General features: G+C 43.4%; 3 protein-coding genes across 5 annotated transcripts in view; 2 read left to right on the forward strand and 1 right to left on the reverse strand.

The window, feature by feature from the left end:
- The window catches only part of LOC147433840 (uncharacterized), an 81,839-nt gene extending 76,589 nt beyond the window's left edge, over positions 1-5,250 (forward strand). For all 3 annotated transcript variants that reach the window (XR_015185314.1, XM_086490473.1, XM_086490472.1), the window contains one exon: positions 5,197-5,250. Coding sequence is in view for 1 of the 3 variants with exons in the window: in XM_086490472.1 (XP_086346598.1) it covers positions 5,197-5,221 (25 nt within the window). In the remaining 2 variants the exon portion in view is untranslated. The remainder of the gene's footprint in view (positions 1-5,196) is intronic.
- Positions 5,251-6,074: 824 nt separating this feature from the next.
- Positions 6,075-7,469, reverse strand: LOC147433841 (uncharacterized). The gene is made up of 2 exons (XM_086490476.1): positions 7,337-7,469; positions 6,075-6,950 (listed from the first exon to the last, which is right to left on the reverse strand). The coding sequence occupies exons 1-2, from the start codon at positions 7,450-7,452 to the stop codon at positions 6,836-6,838; spliced, it is 231 nt and encodes a 76-aa protein (XP_086346602.1). The 5' UTR covers positions 7,453-7,469; the 3' UTR covers positions 6,075-6,835.
- LOC147433842 (uncharacterized) lies at positions 6,508-7,343 on the forward strand. Its single transcript, XM_086490475.1, has 2 exons — positions 6,508-6,724; positions 6,915-7,343. The coding sequence occupies exons 1-2, from the start codon at positions 6,508-6,510 to the stop codon at positions 7,079-7,081; spliced, it is 384 nt and encodes a 127-aa protein (XP_086346601.1). The 3' UTR covers positions 7,082-7,343.
- Positions 7,470-24,314: the final 16,845 nt, after the last annotated feature.

Consider the following 24,314-nt stretch of genomic DNA (forward strand, 5'->3'; position numbering starts at 1 on the left):
AGGGGACCCTTATATAAAAAGTACAACGATAATTATAAACGCTCTTGCTTTCTAGCGCTCATTCTTTCAAAATCTCAATTTTCTCAAAGCTCTCAAATATTCTCAAAACAGCTTTTTTCAAAGCTATGGTGGACTTGTGTGTTCAGTGAACGTTATGAGCACACGGCATATCCCTACCGGGAGGAACGAACCCCGGGGACAATCAGGTAACTCGAATGCTACCTTGTGAAGCACCTCGAGCAGAGGGATTGGACCCTTTGCGCGCCTGGGGTAGATAGACTACCCCGCGGGGTGGGGGATTTTACCTTGCGAAGCACCTCAATCAAGGGGGTTGGACCCCCTGCGCTTGAAGTGGATAGACCACTTCGTGGGGTGGGGGATTTTACCTTAGCCTCCGTTGAGGCTGCCTCGAGTGGGGAGATTGGACCCTCCATGCTTGGGTGGATAGATCACCCCGCAAGGCCCTTGCCAGTGACATCAGGCGGACGGAAAGAGTATGCATGACCGGTCTGACATTGGCGACATTGAAACGTGGAGTAGCCTTTGGTGAATTCGGTTTAGCATGTGTTTGGGGAGCGGACAATCATAGTGTCCGAAGCTTTTGGAGGCAGTTGGAGATTGCGAGAGTGGGAGCTAGTGTGATCAAAGCTAGTAAAGTTACTAGCTTGCATAATAGTAGTGTACGCTTTGATCTCTATACCCACTCTCTTAGCGTAGCTGAAGCGCTCGTAGGTAAGCTAGTTCAGAACAGCGCTTCAACAGATGGAGATGCAGACTGTTGAGACGGTTCCGAGACCGGACCTGTAGACCCCACTTCCGCCGCCGAGGAGCAGTCCGTCAACCACGTTAAGGTAACCACCTTCAATGTTAACGGACTCTCACACAAAAGGAGCGAGCTTGGATCGTTGATGAGACCCGGAAAATGGAGCATTGTCGGGGTGCAAGAGACCCGAATGTTTCAAGGATATTGGCCTCTTAGACTCCCCGGACATGTGGTCTTTAATGCCCTAGGCACCACAAAACCAGGAGAACGTGGAATGGCGTCTCTGGTCGCGAATGAGCTCAGGCCCTTTAAGCTCAATTTCTCTTCCCCGAATCAAATTTTCATACAATTTTTCCCCAAAGGTTCAAGGGCTTGGATACATGGAAATGTGTACATTCCGCAACGCCAGTTGGGCGAAGCCAGGACAATCGCTTTGAAGACCCTCGCCCGAATGTTGGGGACCATCTCGAACATGAAGACGGGGGCACTGAAGAAGTGGCTAGTGAGATGCGGAAGAGGATTTGAGAGCTTAAAGGTTCGAGGTTCAAACCTCACGTACCATTCCAGGTGGGGGAAGGGAAAGTCAGACATCGATCACTTCTCAACAATTCAGTACATAGGGGGGTAGACTTGTCAGCTCATTGGCCACTAGTGTGCCACTTGCATTGTGTGGACTTGGGGGTAGCAGCCAAAGCTACTATGCTGTCCGTACCCAAATTCGATTCATGCAAAACGGAAGTGAATTGCAGGTTGTTCCTCAATGACAATCGATGGAACACTCTGCGTCACCTCGAACATGAGGACGGACGTGCGACCCAACAATGCTATGACAAGTTTGTTTCCGTGCCTACGTCTATAGCCAAAGAGGCATGAGCTCTTGCCACAAAGCCCCTGTCGAGGCCAAGGTCAGGTTGTCGATTGAAACCTCGGGCTCGGAAACTCATTAATGCGCGTCGAAAAGCCTGGAACAAGGTGAAGAACAAATCTGCGAACACTAGGGCTGGCCGGCAAGCGGTTAGAGAGTACAAGGCAATAGCACTTCATGCGAAGGCCGCTGTCCGTGACAATAATAAAAAATCCTTTGAGCGCTTCGTGGAAAAAGCGAATGAGCTCCTGAGGGAGGGTCAAATGAAGAAATTCTTTACCCACCTCAAAAAAATAGTTGGGAAGTGGCAAGAAACTATTGCCAATCAACCTTTGAACGCAAATGGGGAGCTACAGCTGGAACCAGAGAGGCAATTACAAGTATGGGAGGGTCACTACTCGAAGATATTTGCTGATACGAACGGTACCAGCAAGGATCCGCTTGCATGGTATGACAAACACGTGCGCATCTGGCCTGGTATGCCTGAGGTATGCGACCCGTTGAACTGGTACGAAGTATGGGAGGCCTGTCGGCGATTGAAGAGGCGCAAGGTAGCGGGTGGAGATGGTTTACCATCCGAATTCTTTAAGCTGCTTGTGAAGGATAGGGATCTAAGAGCGGATCCGCTAAGCCACGAACGGAAATGGGCAAGGCATACTTGCACATGATCGAGGGTATTTATGACACTGGAGATATCCCGGCCGATGCTAGCGACGCAGTGATTGTGTCAAACCCCAAGAAGGACGATTTGACCAACACTGATAACTATCGCGGGATCGCGTTAATCTCTGTTGCCATGAAAATCCTCACTACGGTTTGATTAGGCGGATCACCAAGATCCTTGAAAAGAGGAACTTCTTCAATCGCGGCCAAGCAGGATTCCATACTAATGAGAAATGCATAGGGCAAGTTGCATGTTTGAAGGAGATCGTGAAACTCCACCATAAGGATGGGAAACCAATTTACGTGGCCTACATTGATTTCAAGAAGGCATATGACACAGTACCGCACGAGGCGTTGTTCCTAAAGCTCGCCGCAGCTAGCCTGCAAGATCGAGCGCTTAGATTTTTCCAGGCGCTCTACAGGTCCACCTCTGTTAAAGTCCGACACACGGAACAACGGGGAGTCCGCCAAGGATGCCCGGGATCGCCGTGTCTATTCAACATATATATAAACGATATTCTAGACGCAGATGGGGAAACATGGGGCCTGGAAGTACCTAATCTCCTTAAGAGAATTAAAGGACTCCTTTTTGCCGATGACCCGGTTCTACTTGCTGACTCTCCTGAAAGCCTACAAACGAGCCTTGACAAGTTGAGTGAATGGGCAAGACCTGGGGCATGACCTTTGGAATTGAAAAATGCATGGTCATGGTGTTCCACGGGGACATGCCAGATCTCTCAATGAGGATCTTTCTTCTGGGTGATGAGATGGTTGCAGTAGCTGAAACGTACAAGTACCTTGGTATCGATGTAGACTCAACCTTTTCCATTGAACGCATCGTCAAGGAACGAGCGGACAAGGGGAGCAAAAGCCTACTCGCATGTCAACACGTGCTGGCAAACAGAGCCATCCCAATATGGTCTCAGCTGACTGTTTTTAAGGTGTGCGTGTATCCAGTGATTTGTTATGGCGCAGAAATTATGGGGGCCCACGATCAACGTGTCCTTCACTCTCTGCAGCGCCTCGTCGCCACTGGGATACGAATGTTACTTAGAAAGGGAGCAAGGTCAAGCTCTGTAGGGACGACAACTCTCCATCACGAGTTTAACATCCCACCCATACCTGCCTTTTGTGGGGGACAATGAGAAAGGGCTTTTGACAAGTACCGCTCGGTTTCATCTACCTAGATAGGCTCCTTGGTAAACAAGAAGCTTAAGAACCAACCGTTCAAGAAGTGGACTTGGACGACAAGAACCCAACACTGGATGGATAAGTATATCCCAGCGGTTGACTTTAGCTCAGTTCGCTACCACGCATGGGACAAGTGGGACGAGAGGCATTCGTGCTTGGCGTTGGAGCCCTATAAGACGCCTCGCTTTGGACAAACTCGTGGATACCTGCTGCAGCTCAATAGGAGCACTATAGTGAATAGGAAAGAAGAGAGAGTGCTGGCTCTCGCGAGAGTAGGTGGGCTCAAACTGGGTGATAGTTATATGCGCAGACACAACATTTGCTCGCTGTGCTCGAAGTTAGAGGGTCGTTCGCTTTCGCGTTTGCTAATGAACTGTTCGGCGGTTGATGATTCTAGGGGGCGCTGGCTAAACCGATTCAACTCCACCTTCAACGCTATCGACCCGTCGTTGGACCCTGAAGAAAGGACCGTTATCCTCCTTGGTGGGGAGGCTCGCGGGAAGCGGATGCCCTTCTGGGTATGCCGTGATCCACACTCGAGGGATGGAACCGCAGGGCACGTGTCTGTGGCGAAGTTCCTCGGTGAAGTTGTACCCCGGTACTTGGGTGCTCTGCATAGGCGGATGGGGAGATAATGCTCCCCTTCCTATGCTGTTATTTTGAATCCGATCCCTTTCGAGGGAAATGACGTAATTCTCCCCAAGCGAAGCCAAATGAGCTACAAGAGCGCCCAAGTGCCTTTCCCCGTTGGGGGGGTCAACTTCACCTAAAAGGGGTTGGAGGTGCAAAAGCGAGACACCACCAACCTCAACGGATGCCACCTGTGAGCCGACGCCCTTCCAAGCGGGTATGGCATTTCCTAGGGAAAACCGTCGGGTTACAAGGGCAGTTTAGTGAGGTGAGCGATAAGTTACCTGGAGGAGGCAACTCCAAAGGGAAGACCGAAGCAAGTCCCGCAGTACCTGGGTCTCTGAACATAGGTACTTGGTCGCTGTCCTGCCCATATCAATTTAGCGAAATGGGTCTCTCAAGGGCATGGGTCATGGCTCTAAGAGTGTAGATAATTCTGGCCTTTCAGAGTCCAGAGGAAACTAGTCACAAAAGCGTCTTCCCTAGGATTCTAGGTGCATAGTCTTGGTCGTTCTTCTTGTGCACTTTTCCGGTGTATGAGGAGAGCGGCCGGGAGTGCCCTACCCGACTACTAAAACAAAAAAAAAAAACTTTTTATCACAATAGAAAGGAGAAGCCAACCCGGAGTCAATGGCTTCATCCCCACAAGCTGGAACACAAGAAAATGTGTACTCTGCCTTTGTTTCCCGCAAAAACCGGCTGATGGAATAATCAAACCTCTCCCCTTTGTGACTCGTGTCAAAATTGACTAACCCACCAGGTACTACTGAAACAGGGGAGATCTGAACCACCTGCATCTCTTACGGAGGTGAATCCCGTGGGGGGGGGGGGGAGGCCCAAGAGAGAGGATTTACCAAAGGGGCTGGGGGAGACTACTCGACAACAGGGGAGGATGGAGGTGGAGGCACCCCGTAACTATGAACCATGTCTGTTTAGGGTCAATTGGGGGGAACACAGAGTTCTTGCTGCAAATAACAAATGGAACAGCCATTAATCATTCTTTTCTGTTTTGTGTCACTCATAAAAAGTAGCAGGGTTTATGTGAATCAATGCAGCTGTCGTTAAGAAACTCTCTTTGCTGCAGGTCAAAAACCTTGAGAAAATCATGATAAGGAGTGCAAGCCAGCTATTGGAGCTTGTAAGTGCAATCTGTAAACCTCTGGCAGGTGAGGAAGGAAGTTTCCTTTATATTTGCACGTCTGGTCCTCACAAAATTTCAACAGGCATGCAGTTTATTTTAGCTTCTGCCCAATTGTGTATCAGAAAACAGGAGGCCAGCAACCACTCAGCCAATTGTACACTAGCCATTATACAAAAGCGCTTCTTTACTCGACCAGAAGCTCTTTAACGATTCTTCATTTATCAGAGACCACTTTAGCACCCGCCCCCGGGGTTGTCTTTTGCTGTGTTGCTGCCACCCTTCAAAGATCCTTTAAAAGCGGCAAATTGACGCTGACAATCTTCAAACAGCAAAATAGGAGCTAAAAATTGTTTCTCTTAATTACGGAAATGCCCTTGTGTATTCTCCTGCAGGAAGTTGATGTCATGTTTAACCTTCTAAATCAGGCCTTAGAGAAATTCCAAAAAAGACATCAAACATCTATGTTCTCTTATATTATGCATTTGGTAATCATTAATAGTTCCCGCATGCTGCGATAAATATCCTATGATCTGAGCATGTTCAATCATCATTGGACAGCCTTCATGCACAATAGAGGAACTGAAACAAAGTGAAGCATCACGTTGGCCATATAAAACAAGGGAAGTCGACATGAGCCCGTTAAAGAGAGAGACCCTTTCACAAACTAATTAGTGTGCCATGATTACTCTTAGAAAACGGTTCTATTCAAGTCACATTCACAAAGTAAATCACCATCGCACATGCTCAAATGGAAGGATATTAATGTACCTGCCTTATGTATCAAAAATTGAGCCTCAAACCTTGCAAGAATGGAAAATTCGAAGTCAACGGATGTTCATAATAATAAAAACATTGCAGCCATAGGTTCAGAAAAACATGATCAATACAGTACAAGCTCGCATGTCGTGCCTACTAAAAAAAACCGTAGACACGTATGGGGGAGGTGGCACCATGCTCACCCAAATGGAGAGAACTTGCCCTTCCCCATATACTTGTTTCCTCTCACTGTTAAAGGGTTACGATATGCTTCCTCCAGTGTTGAATGATTATGTTTGCCCCTTCTCCAATATAGAAGGGTCACCTTTTTCGGAATTTGCAATGCATCGAGAGGATTTCATTACCTTCAAGCTTTATAAAATAGTGGCATCATGATGATTCTGCTGTAAAATGGTATGTCTCACAAACTCTCCCACCATTATAGCCATGTATCTGTAATGCTTCCTCTGTCCATGCGCATGACCAACTCGGCCTCCTATGTTCCCAATGCAAACAAACTTCTTCACTATAACTCAGTATATTTCTCTTATTTTTGACACGCATATTTTGCAAGAATCTGAGGTTTGCCATGCATTTCTGTCCTGGCAATCAAGCAGACTCGATGCTCTTCAGAATCTTAGGAGTTGGAAGCAACAACTACTTGGAGTCACAGAATCCAGCCAGCAGCAGCACTGTCATATGCACTGGACCATAGGTACATTTGCTTACATACATGTATGGAAATTGTACAGAAGTCATATCGTGGGCTATGGCAATTTTCTGATTACCAGCTAGAGAATCTTAGGAGTTTGAAGCAACAAAACAACTACTGGGAGTCTCGGAATCGAGAGTCTCTGAATCCAAGCAACAACACTGTAGTATTCACTGGACCACCCTGAATGTAGGTGCAAGGCCTTGGCTTCACTCTCCGGAAGAGGTAACTGAGGCAGAAAAGATGATAATGGAGATCACAATAGACATGATCAACACAATGATGGAAATTGCAATAGACATGATCGACATGAGAGAAGGTATGAAAGATGAAGAGACTATGACAGATATGATGATATAGAAGGGATCCTAGTCACAGGGATACCATAAAAGATATAATAAAACATCCTAGATGTGATCAGCTATTTCTTGCTACCATAGATGGACTCCTGTTATCGTGTTATCCATGTCCTCTGATTCAAGAATGAGCAAGGTCCTCCTTTCTCCATTTTCTATCTTTGACAAAACATGTCTAATCTAATTCTTCTTCGTGGGCTACTTTTAAAATAAAAAATTGCAATATCATATTATATGCCCTTGGTTACTGAACGATTACCTCTGTATCAATTCCCTTGCATTTGGACAAATGCATCTTTGTCTTTCATCCTTTTTCACATGTTCGCCGGGATCTCCATCATCACGTCGATCATGTCTACTGGAAATCTCCATCATCAGCTCTTTTGCAATTTTTGCCGTCTTGTCAACTGTTGCTCGGGTTCTTCTGCTGCTATCTGCTGTAGAGATTTGCTGCTCCTTCCTCGGGTCCTTTTGCTATTGTCTGCTATAGACTTGGAGTCATTCTGCTCAGAGCTACAGACTCGGAATCTCTCTGCTGCAACGTCAAATGCTATGGACTCGGATTCGTGCGGCTTGGGCGGTTTCTATTCCCCATTCGGACTGTTTGAATTGCTTTGATCTGTCGCCTCGTAGAAGGCTGTTGAAGGATTTCCTTTCCACCAACGTGCTACTAGGGACTGGTGCGGGGTGTGGGTCAAACCTGGGACGTCTCTGTTGCCACACGAATGCCCTACCATCACGCTAGTGCGCGTTGTTGTCCATGTTGTCATGGCACATGATCATACCCTAGTTTAGGCACCCCTAGTTCACCCATTGTTCACCCCCAATTCACCCGCCCCTAGTTCACCCTTAGTTCACCCCCAGTTCACCCACCCCTAGTTCACCCCTAGTTCACTGCGTGATCCGACGGCTGAGATTAAAGCTGCCTCGCACCCCCAAATTTGGGCCCTAGATCCCCTTTGACCCAGAGCCATGCCATATAGTGACGAGTCTTACATAGGGCAAGTTATGGCATACCAATTACACTTCAAGCGCATGTCGTACCCCTGACCACCTCAAGCTCGATCGTGCCGAAATTCAGCCGACAACCATCACGGATCAATGACGTGCGTCTCGTGCACGCGTTTGTGAATGTGAAGTCAAGATCTCCACGTGGAGTATCGAAACACCAAATTCGGACGAGCGGTCCATGAGTTACGAGCCATGAAAACCCACCAATGAGACACACCGAAGGCTCTGTAAAGCCCCATCCAAAAGCCGGGTGTCCGGTTTGCCTTGGGTCTAGTTGCCTTGGAGTCCCCATGCGAGGCAGACTCCCCGTTTACCTCCACATTGAGCTACGGAAGAGAACACTCCTGTTACTGGGTCCTCTCAGACCCAACCACGCGTTCGCAACGTGCCATGACGGTGAGTTGAAAAGAAATCATAGGTCAAGCAGTTTGCAGGTTCCAGAAGTAAGCAGTTCGCATGAGCAATTCAATCTTCTCCACAAGCAGTTTCCAGAAGTAAGCAACTTCGAGCTTTGTCTACAGGTTTGTCTCTGGCTACCAAGTGAATAAAATAAAAAAAACTACGCTGTTAGAAGCCCAACACTGAAAAGCTCTAAAAAACACTACGCCTTCAAAAGCTACCAAGTGAATAAAATAAAAAAAGCTACACCGTCACCCAGAAGTACGCATTCTGCGTTGTTCCCAAGAGCAATTCGATCTTCTCCACAAGCAGTTTGCAGGTTCCAGAAGCAAGCAGTTTGCATGAGCAATTCGATCTTCTCCACAAGCAGTTTGCAGGTTCCAGAAGTAAGCAGCTTTGAGCTTTGTCTAGAGGTTTGTCTCTGGCCACTGTTTGAGAGAGAGAGAGAGAGAGAGAGAGAGAGAGAGAGAGAGAGAGAGAGAGAGAAGGCTATGAAGCTAGTAGCATCTTTTGACGCTCCTCCTTTCAACCAAAGCCATCATCGCAAAATTTCCGCACACACATACTCACATGAGTAATTGCTACACGAGACTGCAACTTCTTTCTAGCTAGTACTGCAGGAAGCAAACAAGCATTGTTTGAGAGAGAGAGAGAGAGAGAGAGAGAGAGAGAGAGAGAGCTATGAAGCTAGTAGCATCTTTTGACGCTCCTCCTTTCAACCAAAGCCATCATCGCAAAATTTCCGCACACACATACTCACAGGAGTAATTGCTACATGAGACTGCAACTTCTTTCTAGCTAGTACTGCAGGAAGCAAACAAGCATTGCTGCATGTGGGTCTACAAATTACCCTTCTCTTTCCTTGCTTTTTTTATGTGCTCCAAAATAGCTCGCATTTACCCTACGCTTAAGCAACTTATTAGGAGGTTAATTAGCAGCTTCTACTCACATATGAAGTCATATAAGAGAAAGCAATGGAGACAAAAGTTAGAAGTACTTGTTCGCACAGAGCTTTAATGGAACCATCGGACCCTTCTGCCTTCGACTCATTCTCTGATCTATGGTGCTGGGGGTGGCAACACCCATCTATGGTGTTGGAAGTGGCAACGCCCAGCTAGCTGTTGTACTGACACCTTATACCTGTTCACATGAAAGCAAAGAGCCATGAAGAAAAGCCTGCCTCGTCGACATGGCAAGAGCATTCTTTAATATCATAGATGATTATGTAGGCCAAGCTCCTCCCTATTCATTCCAGCAGTAGAAGGTCGACAATGTCACTGTTTGCCTCATCGGCATATTGGAATTGACCTTGTTTTGCAGTAAAGCCTCTGCGCCTTCCCCGTGTAGCAATCATAGTAGCTTTGGGTGTAACAAGACCCAGTGGCTAGTTGAACAGTATGTCCAGCTTCAACTACCTTACTCAGCTCGTTTCTGCAGGCGCAACTAGTTATGGCCTAGCTATACCGTGTTTCACTACAAACAGATCAAGAGAAAGTTGGATACATCTCCTCTACATTTGCAACGGCGACATATTCCAACGTGCGGTGAGTAAGAAGTGCCACATTCTAGTCTTGAACAGTGAGAACACAGTAAAAAGAACACACCAAAAATTGCATGCTGCCGTGGGAATGGCACATTCCCTTGTATTATAAAAATTGGGGAGGATTGTGCTAACTCTCCCATGCAAGGACACCAACACGTTTTCTTTTTTTTTTTTCTATAACATAAGAATGAAAGAAGACATACAAATAATGAGATTACTCTCAGAACCTTCAACATTGTGCTATTACTTTTCTAACGGTTCAAACTTATTCTTTGCAAGAGACATTCGGAAAATCAGCTATCGCTTGCCTCTTCCCAACTCGAAAGCCCACAACAACACAATCTAGCACCAGGTACATGGTTGTTTCAAACGCTTGCATTGTTCATTGCTTAGACGTGACTAGTAAGTAAATATCACAAGGTTTTCATCGCATTGAATCATTCAGATTGAGTCCGACTTAATTCTTGAATGGACCATCACCAAAAGCATAGGATACACCTCAACAGATCGAAAGCGAGACATCGCACTTCAATTAAGAAGAAGGCTATATTTCTACCGTGCTCACAATCATGGATTGATATCGTCAATATAGTCTACTGATGGAGTTCAGACGTTGTAGCGATATTCAGACCTTTAAGCATATGCTTTGTTTGTGGTGTAGTTTTCATCCAAAGAAGTGCCTCTTTTGATTGTACTCAAGCTCCAGACGAGACATCGATTGCAATGTTTGCTAGCAGTCTATTGGTATCTATCAGTCTATTGTGTATCTTAGAGGCTACACAAATAGAAACGCAATGGGTGCAGTGCTCCACTTGTGAGAACTCAAGTGTACGTCGCAGATATTGTGTGCCCTTACTTCTAGAATACACAAGAAGAATATTGAACGAAAATCAGCTTCACATACAGCTCCAGAGCGTCATTGACATATCTGTCAATGCCATCTCAACAATGACAACAATTGCACGAGGTACACTAGACAGACGTTCAATATCTCTACTATCATAGAGTAAAGAGCATAGAACAACCTTCACAGAGCAAGATCTAGCTACATCACAAGTGACAGACATTTTTGCATTCAATCTCGAGAACAAATTCGTACTACAGAAGTACATGTTGATGGCTGAACAATCGAATAAGAAGCTTGGCCTCTGTATACTAAGTCAAGATAGTGTGAGAAAGATCATTCAACAGCAACAAGACAACGCACCATTTGCACTGATGGCGCAGCTTGACACAAGTTTGATGTTTGGTATCATCGAAAACATCGTTGAACCAGCCAGGAGAAGAGCATTCACCGCTAGCGATACTTACGAATTTGCTTCTCTGCAGCTCCGTGGCTATCAACAGTTGCGTGAGAGAACAATTACTTTCAAGCCCAACGGCATGCCTGCCCCATCAAGCTCTGCAAACGACATCACAATAGAGACAACAACGTTTCCATTCATGTTCCCTTTTGGGAAAGGCCAGTATGATGGTAAAAGCAACTTCAGTATATATGTAAAGATACGTGCATCGACTCTGTTTTTCGTTTATACCTTGAACAAGCCATACCTGCTCATAATGTACCAACTAAAGCAAGCACTTATGTTCACTAACAATACACACACGAGCTTGTTGCAAAAGGACATTGACAACTACAAGAGAGCCAATCGTACAGCAACTGACGAAGATACTATGAGGCATGTGCTTCGATACAACACCCCATCCACCATGCCAGGCTCCTGCTCGTGGCACTGCAAGAACCTAAAGGACTTGATAGCAATGGTGGACGAATGGGGAATGCCTGATTTCTTCTTGACTTTCACTGCCAATGAGGTCACAGACACAAGATGGCCTGAGATTGACACGATCGAGCTAATTGCACATCAGTTAAATGCCTCCTTCACTTGGACAGACTGCCCAGTCGAATGCGCCCTCACCTTCCACTCTAAGTTCCAAATGCTTATGTCCAAATATATACTTGCGAAAGGTGTGTTGGGCCGTGTGCAACACCACTTGGTTAGATATGAGGTTCAAAATAGAGGATCATTGCATGCTCATGTCATACTGTGGATGCATGAAGAAGACAAAGAGCAAATATCTGCTGAAATAGCTGCATACATCCCGACAAAAACTGGCTCTGTGGTTTTGCCAGAAATAGGCCAGCTCGGAGAACTCGTACTCAGGAAACAACTTCACAAGTGCCGTACCAGTTGTTACCATGGTCAAAGAGATGGAGTATGTAAACACGGGTTTCCATTTCATGTGCAGACGAATCCAAACCCAGTCTTCAACGAACAAAATCATAGATGGCACTACTTCAGGCCTTGACACGAAGACAGAAATGTCGTACCGTACCACCCTACACTACTCTTGCTATGGGGTGCACATATGAATATACAGCGGGTCACCAATTCATCGTTGTCCTACTACCTCTTGAAGTATACACTCAAAATTGAACCAATGGGCCATCTCAACATCCGCTCAGAAGATGCAGAGCGCTTAGGCCTAGGTGGCCTCAACACTGTAAAATTGAAGCTGATCTCAGCCTCTTTGCTGTCGAAATCTATCTTAGCAACAAAAGTGGCATTAAATGGTTTGCAAATCCCAATCATTTCAAAGAGCGATAGCGTCCAATATGTTGACTCATCGCCCCCGGCACTACGACAATGAATCATTTCTCACAACAATGATGTCGTGCTACACCCTGTTGATCTGTATTGCGCACGACCACGAACTTTAGAGAAGCTTACGTTTTACGACTTCCACAAGAATTACATAGTGATGAAGGGAAAAGAAAGGAAAAAAAATCTTTCAGAGGAGAATACCTATGGCCAATCGTTGTAGCGGCAACGCCGACTGGTCCGTTTCAGAGACTTTCACCCAGGGCATCATCCGGAGGCTTTGTTTTACAACGTGTTGCTAAAGACCCATACGAGCCAGTTGCAAAGGCAAGTATGGATAACAAGTATCACTACCTTCCATTCATTTCTCGGTAGCACCGTCATTTTTTTGTTGACCTAACCAATCTGCAGGGACTACAGATCTAGACACTCATCAACAACCAGAGACAAGCATTGGTCTTCCATCCCAGAAAAAGCAACGTCGCGGGAAGAATACATAGTCTACAATATACCATGCACGAACAACGATAGGAGATATATCGGAGTTACAAACAACATCCATAAGCGCGTTGGCAAGCACAAATGCAATCCTTCGAAGAGAATGCAAGCGAACATGCATGCACATAGTCCTTTCGAGGATAATTTTGAAATTACTACTTTAGCAACTAGTACCAATATACGTAAAGCTAGAAACTTAGAACATTTCTATATTAAACAACACAAAACAACAACTCCATTAGGTTATAACGTTTGTTTTGGACATCCACCAAGGTTCAGAAAATATTATTTTTTAAAAAAACACAAGAAAATATAGCTACGAATTTCTTTTGTCTTTATTTCATTGTATTGTTCACTGTCTTTGTCACATAACTTTGATCATTGGCTACAACAATGTCTTTTTGTTTCGATTCAAACTATGAAAGACATAACAACTTATCAACTGCTTCGATTTAAATGCTTTTTCTTTTTTCGTTCAGAATGGGTAGGCCAATTCCAAATGATCTGATTGAGCAGCAGACAGAATTTGAGACTACAATGTATAAGTTGCAATACTGTCTTTACCCATATTTGCAAGAGCGGGTGCTCAGAAACTACATGCATAAATGGAGTGAGTTCATTCCATGGCCAGTTCAACCACCTACCCCATGGCATCCATCCACATTACATCACTTGGAATACACTCGGTCGACAAATCACTATCGACATCGCCGTACTGGCTAGTTGCTCCACAAAACACCATTGTATGCTGTTCGTGCAGATTGTGGACGTGCTCGGCCTACTCGAGACTATAGAATTAAATTACTCTAATGTGGTCCCCAACTACCTTCAGCCAGCTAAACAATTTGTTTCACGCTACTTTCCTGACAACTAGTTAGACACACGTGCAACTTTGAACAACATCTTACGGATATAGCCCTTTCTTCCTGCATCAAATACTCCCACTGATATGTGTTGTTACCTAGTCCTCCTCCTCTTCTTCACAAAAGTTTTGTCCATGCATAGTAAAGCAGTCATTGCATGCTACATTCAAGGTCTTTCCAACTCTCGCTTGCTTAGTTTCGTTCTTAATTCATTAACATTTTTTTTTGCATACTCTTTACATCAAATCGTTTCAGTGACTTATACTCACTTAGAGTAACAAGATTTGTGCAAAACAAATAATAAGCGTTCTCTCTCTCTCTCTCTCTCTCTCTCTCTCTCTCTCTCTCTCTCTCACCTTTCATTTCTACATTCTTCTTTACGGATGTATACTCTTATTCAGTGCTTCCATGAGAACAAAACAATAAATACAATCTTGTATGTATGAGTGACTTCTGCTCACTTAGGGTAACAAGATTTGTCGAAAACAAATAATAAGCGCACAGACTCTCTCTCTCTCTCTCTCTCTCAGCTTTCACTTCTATGTTCTTGTTTACTAATGCATACTCTGGTTCAATGCTTTGATGAGAACAAAATAGTAATTACAATAGTGCCCTTGCTCTCCATTCATTTTCATACACATGCAACTACCAAAGGGAAGCTCTCTCTCTAATTGCAATCGCCTTGAAGGCTTGTACCGTTCCATCAGTTTGTTATCCACTTGCGGTCATGCAGGCTAACGAAGCACTCTAGTTTCCTCTGGCTGATTCTTCCTCATTTAGGCAATACCGAAAGGCGGTTGTTTACTTTAAGTAAGTCTTGGAAATCTGGCAACATTAGCTATTTTTGTGCAACCAACCAGCTCACAGTTTGCGTAAAGTAACTCATGGAAATTGGGCACAGATGAGAGCTATAGACAAAAGGTAGCATTAGATATTATACTATAATGCTATATAATATATAATATCTAATATCTAATGCTACCTTTTGTGTGCCCTATTCACACGACGACTCCACTTTAAAAAATTATTTCACTCACACAAAAGGTAGCATTAGATATTGTAAGCGACATCATGGGGAGGTTCGTAGCTTGCGGGCAACGTCTCACAGCGACAGCCGTAGGGGGCATGTCGTGCAAGCTGAACCACGTGTGCGTGAGATATTCTCTACATGCACGTGTGCGTGCGTGCACGAGAGAGAGAGAGAGAGAGAGAGAGAGAGAGAGAGAGAGAGAGAGAGAGAGAGAGAGAGAGAGAGAGAGGGAGGGAGGTAAGAGTGCCTTCGGCAGTCGACAGAGAGAGTGGGGGAGGGAGGTAAGAGACCAGATAAGAGACAAAGAGAGAGTCGGTTATCCCCCCCCCCCCCCCTTTGTTTTGAATAAGCAACTTCTATTTCAGTAGAAATAGAACCTTTTTCCTTTTCAATTCCAAGTGAAAGATTGACAAAATCTTCATCAGCATCTAATCAAAACATTGACACTCAACATGTGGGTTCTCTATAGACACAATCCCTTCCTCGCTTAAAATTGGCCGAGTTCGCTCTTCCTGGGTGTTGAAAAAGCGCTCGCACTAAAAAGCACGAGGTTCGGTTTCGGTTGACGTTTTTCGTTATTGTAAATTATTCTAACCCCTGGTGACGGCCAACGCGTCACACAAATAACACCTTGGATTTTACACACAAGAGAGAACCCTTTCGGAATATCAATCTCACCTTTCTTTCTTGCAATGTAAGCCCTAATCCACTTGGTTTGAAGGCCACCATTGCCTCATCCCCCCCTCCCCCATATAACCCCACCCCAATCCCGTTGTCTTTTGCCCTCCTCGCATTCGTAGCTTGCCTCGTTCCTGCCAACCTCACACACTCTATCACAATAACTGCATTTACTACAATTAGGAATAAAAAATGAGAGGATAAGAATATTAATGCAACTGGAAGTGCATAAAAAGCGTCATGAAATAACATTAAGCTCGGAAAAAGGGATCAAAGTATGTTGTGTGCATCCATTTACTAGTGTTTTCTATGAAGAAAAATATTGGTCTGTTTGTGTATTGTAATAAAAATAAGTTGCGGAGCGTTTTATGGTTGTCCATGATCTTTTGGATGTTGTATAAACCAAAATTATGCAGCTATTGATAAATATTTTTAAATCTTATATGCCATGCTCTAAGTAACAACCCAGATATGAGAAAACCCCTCACCTTGAAAATGGTTAGTCAACTATTAATCGTGGTAAATGTGTTGTGTGTGTGTGTGTGTGTGACTTGTATGCTAAGATTCTTGCCCCCCTCCACTCTATTGCTTGCTTTAGCCTTAACATAAGGAGTGAAGGCCATTTGTAGTCTTGCGCTATTGAGTGTTCAATTTGGCTTCAATTTGGCAGTGACCCTTGTGCAAGATAACGGTGTTGCATCTCAATTATAATGATTGCATCAAAAAGCTCTGACCTAGGAGAATTTAGGGCACAATAAAGAAGTACTAAAATAGCACTCATGAAAAAATAGTGTTCCATATTATGACCTTGACAATCTCTTAGAAAACCATCAATATATATATATATATATATATATATGCAAATTTAGAAGCTATGGCTAGTTATTGATATATCTTACGAGTATCATTAAAGATATCAAATTTCAATAAGACGCAACTATCCTATTTGGATCGAGATTGAAGATTTTGCATGTAAATGGAACTAGCTTGCCTTGATTGTTTCACTGTGGAAATGATGTGAATTGAAAAAGCAGAGAGGTGGCATACATTTCACTTCATATCATCACTCATTCTCGAGGATTTGCAACATCTATTCTCAAAGCTTTTGCCAAAAGTTTTACAACCTCACAACATAAGTAAAATTTCTCATTAACAGATGTGTGGAGGAGACAATTTACACATTGTAATTATAGACGGGTGGAGATGCATCTTGTGCATTGGGATGCTTGTGTCCATCAAAAAAAGAAAAGACCATACATATGATACATATGTATGGTGTGGAGTTGGCATCGTTCGATTTATGATTCTCCTTCAATGTTGAAGGGGCTTTCTTATTATTAAAAGATTACATTTGCATAGGGAAGGATTACCATCGTTGATTTTATGCAGGCTTGTGATATTATAGATTGCCACCCCGTGTAGTATTTGATCAATGGCCAAGTGATGTTTGGTATTATATGCTGCAAGATGTGATACCTAGCTCACTTACACTAGAACTAGCTAATTGATCTAAATCCAATCCACACCAGCAATAGCAAATTACTGGTCGTTAGACCTGGCAGACCTTATCCCCATTGGACATTATATTTGTGAGGACCTTGGTACCATCTTCCTCAATAAAAGATTGTGGATGGACGGTAGCGTAAGTTGAAAGGTGACGGTGAGCTTGGCCAAGCTATCATTTGCAGTGGTCGTGGGGAAGGAAACGCCATGATTCTTATACATGGAGGAGAGGCGAATCCTGCAACATGTGAAGGGTATCATGTGTAGGAAGAGGCTTGCCTTGCTTGGATGACTCATGAGGGATGGCTTGCCAGTGGCAAGGTTGTAAGTATATTGGAATGACCAGGGAGTGGCCACCTCATAATTGAAGATGTGGTAGTGCCACCAATTATGGAATGTGGAAGACATTTGCAACAAGTAGGTAGACCTTGTCACTTAGACCCGACCACTGGCATGTGCAATCCAAAATTAGCTTTACAAATTTGCTTGCCTCTCAAATCAATGCATGCCAAGTGACATACCTCCCCTTCCTCTATCAAATCGGTCTCACACAATCAAGGTAAACATTTGCTTGCAATTTTGGTTGCACAACGTAGAAAGGTAGTTTGTCCTTCCAAAATGGATGCTAATTCAAATACACTCTATGTATTGTGGAATGTAGATGTTCCTACTGCATACTCATTTTGTGGAATCTCTAATTAGAAGATGTTCTTTTTAGTTAACATGGAGTAAATATATACGTCCTTGTTTTTGTTTTGCCAAATTTAGTCATATTCCACCAAAATGCTTAAAGCGTGTCCTGTAACCTTCGTCATGAGCAATTACGCACTTAGATTCTCCTATCTTGTTGAAATCCTTGATCAATGGCAATGCCAATAAAGAAAAGAGGTGTTTCCCTTTGACCATCCATTCAATGCGCATGACAAATGAAAAGGCAAGCATGACAAAAAATTATTGTCATCTTTGTCATCCAACCCTAAAAGCCAAATTCCTATTGTTGATAATCAAGAAGGTTTGAAATAACTTTTGAAGACTTTTAAGGAATGTCGACCCTTGATTCCAAAAAATTGTTATGCAATCTTTTGCAAGAGAGTAGGGGAATGGAGGGAGCTTTTGAGGTAGCTTTTTATGGAAAATAAATCGGTTGGTAAATTTATTGAAAAAGCTCTCTCTATTTACTTTGTGTTGGATTTCCTAATCTTATGTAAAAAGCTCCCTCCACCAAATGCTACTGAATGTCGCAGGCCGTCACCCAAAAATATGCCGCCACATAAACAGAGACCACTATAGAGAAGCAATTGTGTGGTTGAAGGTCTGATGTGCACTTTTAACAATGTGCTTGCACATAAGTTACAGTAAATATGAAGACAAGTGTATAAGTTCACCTTGGGAGACAACAAAATTAAAATACGAGCATTCAAGTAAATGGTGTTGGATTGAACATCTTAGATGTAGTGTTTGGTCCATTATAGAGGTTAGCCAAATACAATGCATGTGTGCATGTTTCAATTATTAAAGGATGCAATGCTCGCGATGAGGTGTGCGAACGGGGGCAGATGTACTTAAGAATTCAAGAGAGAAAAACACACCTCAATTGGCATGTTGCAGCAGGTGCGAGCATGCAATTGTTTTTTTAGTAATTTTTCTATATTAATTCTCTAAAATGACCTAGGGCAAGGTCATGTGATCCCGCTTTACTGCTATCTAGCTAGAGCAATCCATTACTATTCTGTGATGTTTTACCTTCATCATTAAGGTTAATAGCGGGTCAGGTTAATAGAAGGTCAAACACATGAAAGATCAGCAATATAGTGGTGGGTAGCGTGCAAAGCAAGGTTGCTGCTGTACTTAGATAAATGACAAGTTGTGCGCTTTTCATGGAATTGTGGTAAATGTCGCAGCCCGTCATCCAAAATTGTTTCATCACATCAACAAACATCGCTATATAGTGGCAGTTAGGTGGTTGGAGGTCTCATGTTTCTAGCGTATAAGACTGAAGAAGAGCATAGAGAACATTTGACATTCACTAAGAGTATCCTTACAACTGACACAAGTCCTCAAAGAAATCCACAAACACAAAATGCTGATCGCTAGAAAGAAAGAGCAAGTATTATGTCCTTAGTGCGCGCACGCGCGCACACACACACAAAGAGATGCGAAGAGAGAGATATTAGAGGAGAGATAACGAATCACGATATGAACATTGGAAACTTGAGAGTGGTAAACTCAACTACCAACAAAGGACAAGCTGAGTGATTGCAAATTCATGCAACTCTGTGTGTGTGTGTGTGTGTGTGTGTTTCTCTCTTTGGCACACATAAAGTCTATATAGGTCTCTCACATTTCACAAGAAGGTTACAAGGACAAAAAAAATCCAATTTATTGCAAGATCAAACCACCTGAGTATAAGTATATCTCCATTCAAAAGCATCTTAAAAGCGATCGTTCATAATGGTTCACAAAAAATCGCATTGTACACTAAATGTGAGGAGCAAATTGAAATATCTACTCTAAATCATGGACTGGTGGAACTAACTCTGCAATGTTCTATAGAGGCTCCAACAGAAATGCTGCGATCCACCTCATCTGCATGCCTCTTGCATTTCTCTTAGTTGATGGGCTTGCATTTCCAAAACGACATGTAGTTTGATGGAGAACTCTTTGTTGCTCTTGAATATTGTCACCATACGGCCCATCTGGCTCCTTAACAAAGCTAACGCCCCACAGTCTCCTCCATACTGGACAACAATGGCGTTCTCGTTTGTATACTATGCGAGCAATCGCCAAACAAGCCGATGCCGGAATTCCATACCCCCTATACAACAAACAAAAGTCAAAGCAAGCTAAAAAACTTTATTTTTGGATATAAGGTGCCAAAGTGTACCTCACATAGGTGTCCCATCCTCCTCTTTCGTCCAATCATCCTCCTCTACTCCATCAAACCAAGTGTTGTCTAACAGTATGTCAATGGCCTCTGATGTCCAAGTCTGCTCTTTTCTCATTGCGGACACCAACATTGTGCGCATAGTCCTACTTTATTTCTTACAGATTGGTGTCTTGCAGATAACTACGTTCAAATGGTTTTCACGCTGTTGGGCGCATCTTTGACACCCCGTTTTTTGTAAATTTGTACATACGGACATGATGCCCGATGTCAAAAGTGTGAGTGGGCTTTCTTTTTGTGGGGTTTTTAGCTTGCTTCAGCAAGCACATGTACATGCATGGCAAGTCACTAACATAGCGCCAACTGTCGGGCTACTGTAAGTGCCCGTGAGTGAGTTTTTTGAAGTGAGATTTGTATATAACTAAAACTCATTTACAAACTTAGAAAAGTTCATCCAAACTCCAAAAATTTGGAGGTTTTAGCTCGTTGTGCCTCCTTGATGATTTTTGATGCAGTTTTTTGCATTGCCTTGCCTGCTCTATGTGTAGTCGTGTTGGGACAGCTCTCTGTTCGCATCAATTTTTCATCTAGCGGTGTGTAGATTCAATTTTGGTCATCTTTAGATTTCTCTCTAGTCGTTTTAATCTTTCTCTCAAGCTTTAAAGTGCCCCAATTGGAGTTGTGCTCTTTAGGTTACGACTAGTTCTCTGCAGGGTTCTGACTATGGCAGCCTAGTGGCAAATTGTGTGCAGACAGATTGGGAGGGAATGTATCCATGAATTGTGGAGTTGATGCTGAAATTGTGGCTTTGTGATGTTCAATTTTGAAAGGGTAAGCCCTTGTATTCATATACATTGGTCGACATGTGTTGAAAATCCGTGCTTTGACATGGTTTTTCTCCTATGTGTTATGGTCCTTTGGGTGGGCGTGTACCGGTAAATTCCCAAGGGAGAATAGGCCTTTTGATTGGGGTTTACTAAGAGTTTTTGGGGTATACTTTTTGGTGCTGAGGTCAAAGTTTGAGCACTCTTGGGCCATATAGCTATAGAGGTGGCCCACCTTTTCTTTTGCCCAAGAGTGTTTTGGTGCCCCCGCCACCGAGGAATCACTTCAAGTTACCTTCAATTTACAGGTTTTGGAAGACATGGAATTTAGTTTTCCGGAGTTTAGTGGGAAATCAAATGAAAGTGCCAAAGGTTTCATTTTGAGCGAATGGAGTTTTCTTGCCTTCTTGCTGACAAGCAAGACCCAACGTTGGTGCTACGAATCTTCTAATTTTGTTTGAATGGAGATTCTAGGGAATGGTTGGAAGGCTACGAAAAGGAGCTACAATTAGCCCAACCTCCTCAAGTTATGACATATGAAATGGTAAGACATGCTTTTCTTACACACTTTCAACAGGTGGAAGACCCACAAAAGGTATTGCAGTCTATTCAAGGCTTGGTACAGGGTGAAGGCCAGACCATAGAGGACTTTGTGAAGGCATTCAATGCGTTATGAACAAAGTGGTGTACAACTTTGGGGGCTGAAATTCCTTTAGCCATGTTGAAGAAGGATAGATTCTTGCAAGCTTAAGGAGTAGTCTACACTTGAAGGTGGAGCTTAAGCAGCCAAAGACCTTTGAGGAGGTAGTTGAAATTGCAAAGAATAAAGAGTGAGAAGCAGAGCATCTTCACCAATTTGGAATCAATGTTGAACCAAAGGTTGAAGTGAAAGCTATAGAGCAACCAAGGGTCCTCATCAAGGAGCCAGGTTATGATCAACAAGCTTCTCATGATGTGAATGTTTTTCACAAGGAGATGCAAGAGGTTGTAGGTCTTATGAAGAATCTTAGTGTGAATATGATGGGAGGTGGAAGATGTCAAAGCTATGGATATGGACATGGGTATGGAAGCAATAAAGGGTTTACAGGTGCTAGAGGAAGAGGCATGACTGGAAGAGGGGATATGTTTCAATGTTAAAATTGTGGTGAATAGGGTCATAAAATCCCTCAATGTGACTAGCCAAAGAGAATGGGTGGTGACATGTTTCCTGTTCCTTCACAAATTCCTTCTCAAGCTCAAGATTATGGTATTGAGATTAAAGGGGAAGCAGGACCAAGTGGTTTGAAAACTGAAGAGAAGGGAAAAACAAAGGTGGTAAGCATAATCTATTTTGAGAAGGAAGAGGATGATTTAGAAGCTATGGTCATGCCTGTAGGTAAGAGGGTTACCAGAGATCATGACATGAGTGATGCAAGTCCCAGCCATAAAAGAGGGAAACAGGTTGAAACAGGTACATGCAAAGAGAAGAAGAAGAGAAAACCCAAGCAACATTACAATGCATCCGACTTTCCTTTGGGAGAAGGGCAACCAAATTATAGTTTACGGGCTGCTTTGGTGAGTAGAAAGGTTTATGTTACCTTTGGGAAACTTAAGGAGATGTGTGCTAAGTTGAAGAGGCAATGGAAGTATGTAGTCAACCCCATGAAGAAGGAGCCTTCAAGGGGTCTGTGAGAGTCCTGTCTTTGAATGGGCTACCTGATATATACCCTACTATGGATGCATGGCATAAGAGGAAGTGCATTGGAGAGGCATATATTGATGGAGGTGCACATGTAGTGTTATTACTCAAGCTTGTGTATCAAAGTTGGGACTCAACATGGTGAAGAATTTAGTTTTTCGCATAAAGCTGACCAACCAATCAAGGGTGAGGTGCTTGGGAGTTATAAAGGACTTGGAGGTGGATGTATTTGATGTTGAAGTGTTTATCAATTTCTATGCTATGCCTGTGGGTATTGATGCTTTCTCTCTCATCCTTGGAAGACCATGGTTATAAGCAACCAAAGCTGTGCACGATTGGGTGCAGGTGGATGTATTTGATGTTGAAGTGTTTATCAATTGCCATGCCATGCCTGTGGGTATTGATGCTTTCTCTCTCATCCTTGGAAGACCATGGTTATAAGCAACCAAAGCTGTGCAGGATTGGGGACATGGTACCATCACTCTCTACAATAGAAGGGGTGATAAGAAGAGGTTTGACATGGCTAGCAAGCAATGCTCGGATGCTGATTTTGCTGAGAAAAGTGACGAAGAAGAATACTCAAGTGAAGAAGAAGACAATGGGGATGATGGCAGTGAGGTGGAAGATAGCAGCGATAGTGATCTAGATGTTTCCTCCTTGTTTCTTGAAGAAGAGCATGATGAGAAACAAAGAATTCTTGGCCTTATGGAGAATGAGGATGTCTCTGGTCCTTATGAGAAAATTGAAGAGCTGATGCAACCCAAATTTCAACCTAGTGTCAAACAAGAGCTGATACAAGGTATGTTGTCTCCCGACTTGACTAGAAGACCGAAAGAAGACCACATTTGTCACACCATGGGGATGCTTTTGTTATTGTGTGCTTCCTTTTGGTCTTATGAATGGCTATGCATGGTACCAAAAGCACGTCAATAAGGTGTTCTCTTCCTTTCTTGGAAAGTTTGTGAAGGATTTTATTGATGACTTTTGTGTTTATAGTTCTAGAAAAGATCATTGTGCAAAGCTTGAGATGGCATTGAAGCAATATGATGAAAGTGGAGGTCAACTCAACCCAAAGAAGTGTCATCTTGCTCAACCAAGAGTGATTTTTTTGGGGCATATGATCTCCGAGAATGGGATTGAAGTGGATCCTGACAAAGTGAAGGCTTTGTTGCTCCTCCCATCACCTAAGGATACAAAGCAACTTGCTACTTTTATTCAAAAGGTGAAGTACATGTCAAGGTTCATTCCTTTGTCCTCTCAACTTCTTTATCCTCTACAACAAGTAGCAAGGTTCGATCCTCTACAATGGACAAATGAATGTGAAGAAGTTGTTTTTCAAGGTATCAAAGAGGTTCTTGGTTCTCTTCATACCATGCAAGCTCCTAATTGGGATAAGGATTTTTATGTGAATCCATCAGTAGGTGACGATGCTATTGGAGCTATGCTTCTTCAACGAGGTAACAATTACCACTACATGAAGCCTACGTATTGTGCTAGCAGGGTGAAGCTAAAGGTGGAAAGAGGCTATACTGAGGTGGAGCTCATCATGGTGAGTGTTATTTATGCATGTAGAAGGTTTAGGCACTACATTCTCTTCAAACCATTCACATTTCTCATTTGCTACACTCCTCTACCTCAATTGGTGAATAGCCCTACTTTGTCAAAGAGGCTCATGAAGTGGATTGTGGAGCTACAAGAATTCCAATTATCTTTTCTTGTTGAG

This window comes from Adiantum capillus-veneris, chromosome 19 (genome assembly GCF_014529385.1).
Source record: "Adiantum capillus-veneris isolate H3 chromosome 19, ASM1452938v2, whole genome shotgun sequence".
Lineage (NCBI taxonomy): Eukaryota > Viridiplantae > Streptophyta > Polypodiopsida > Polypodiales > Pteridaceae > Adiantum > Adiantum capillus-veneris.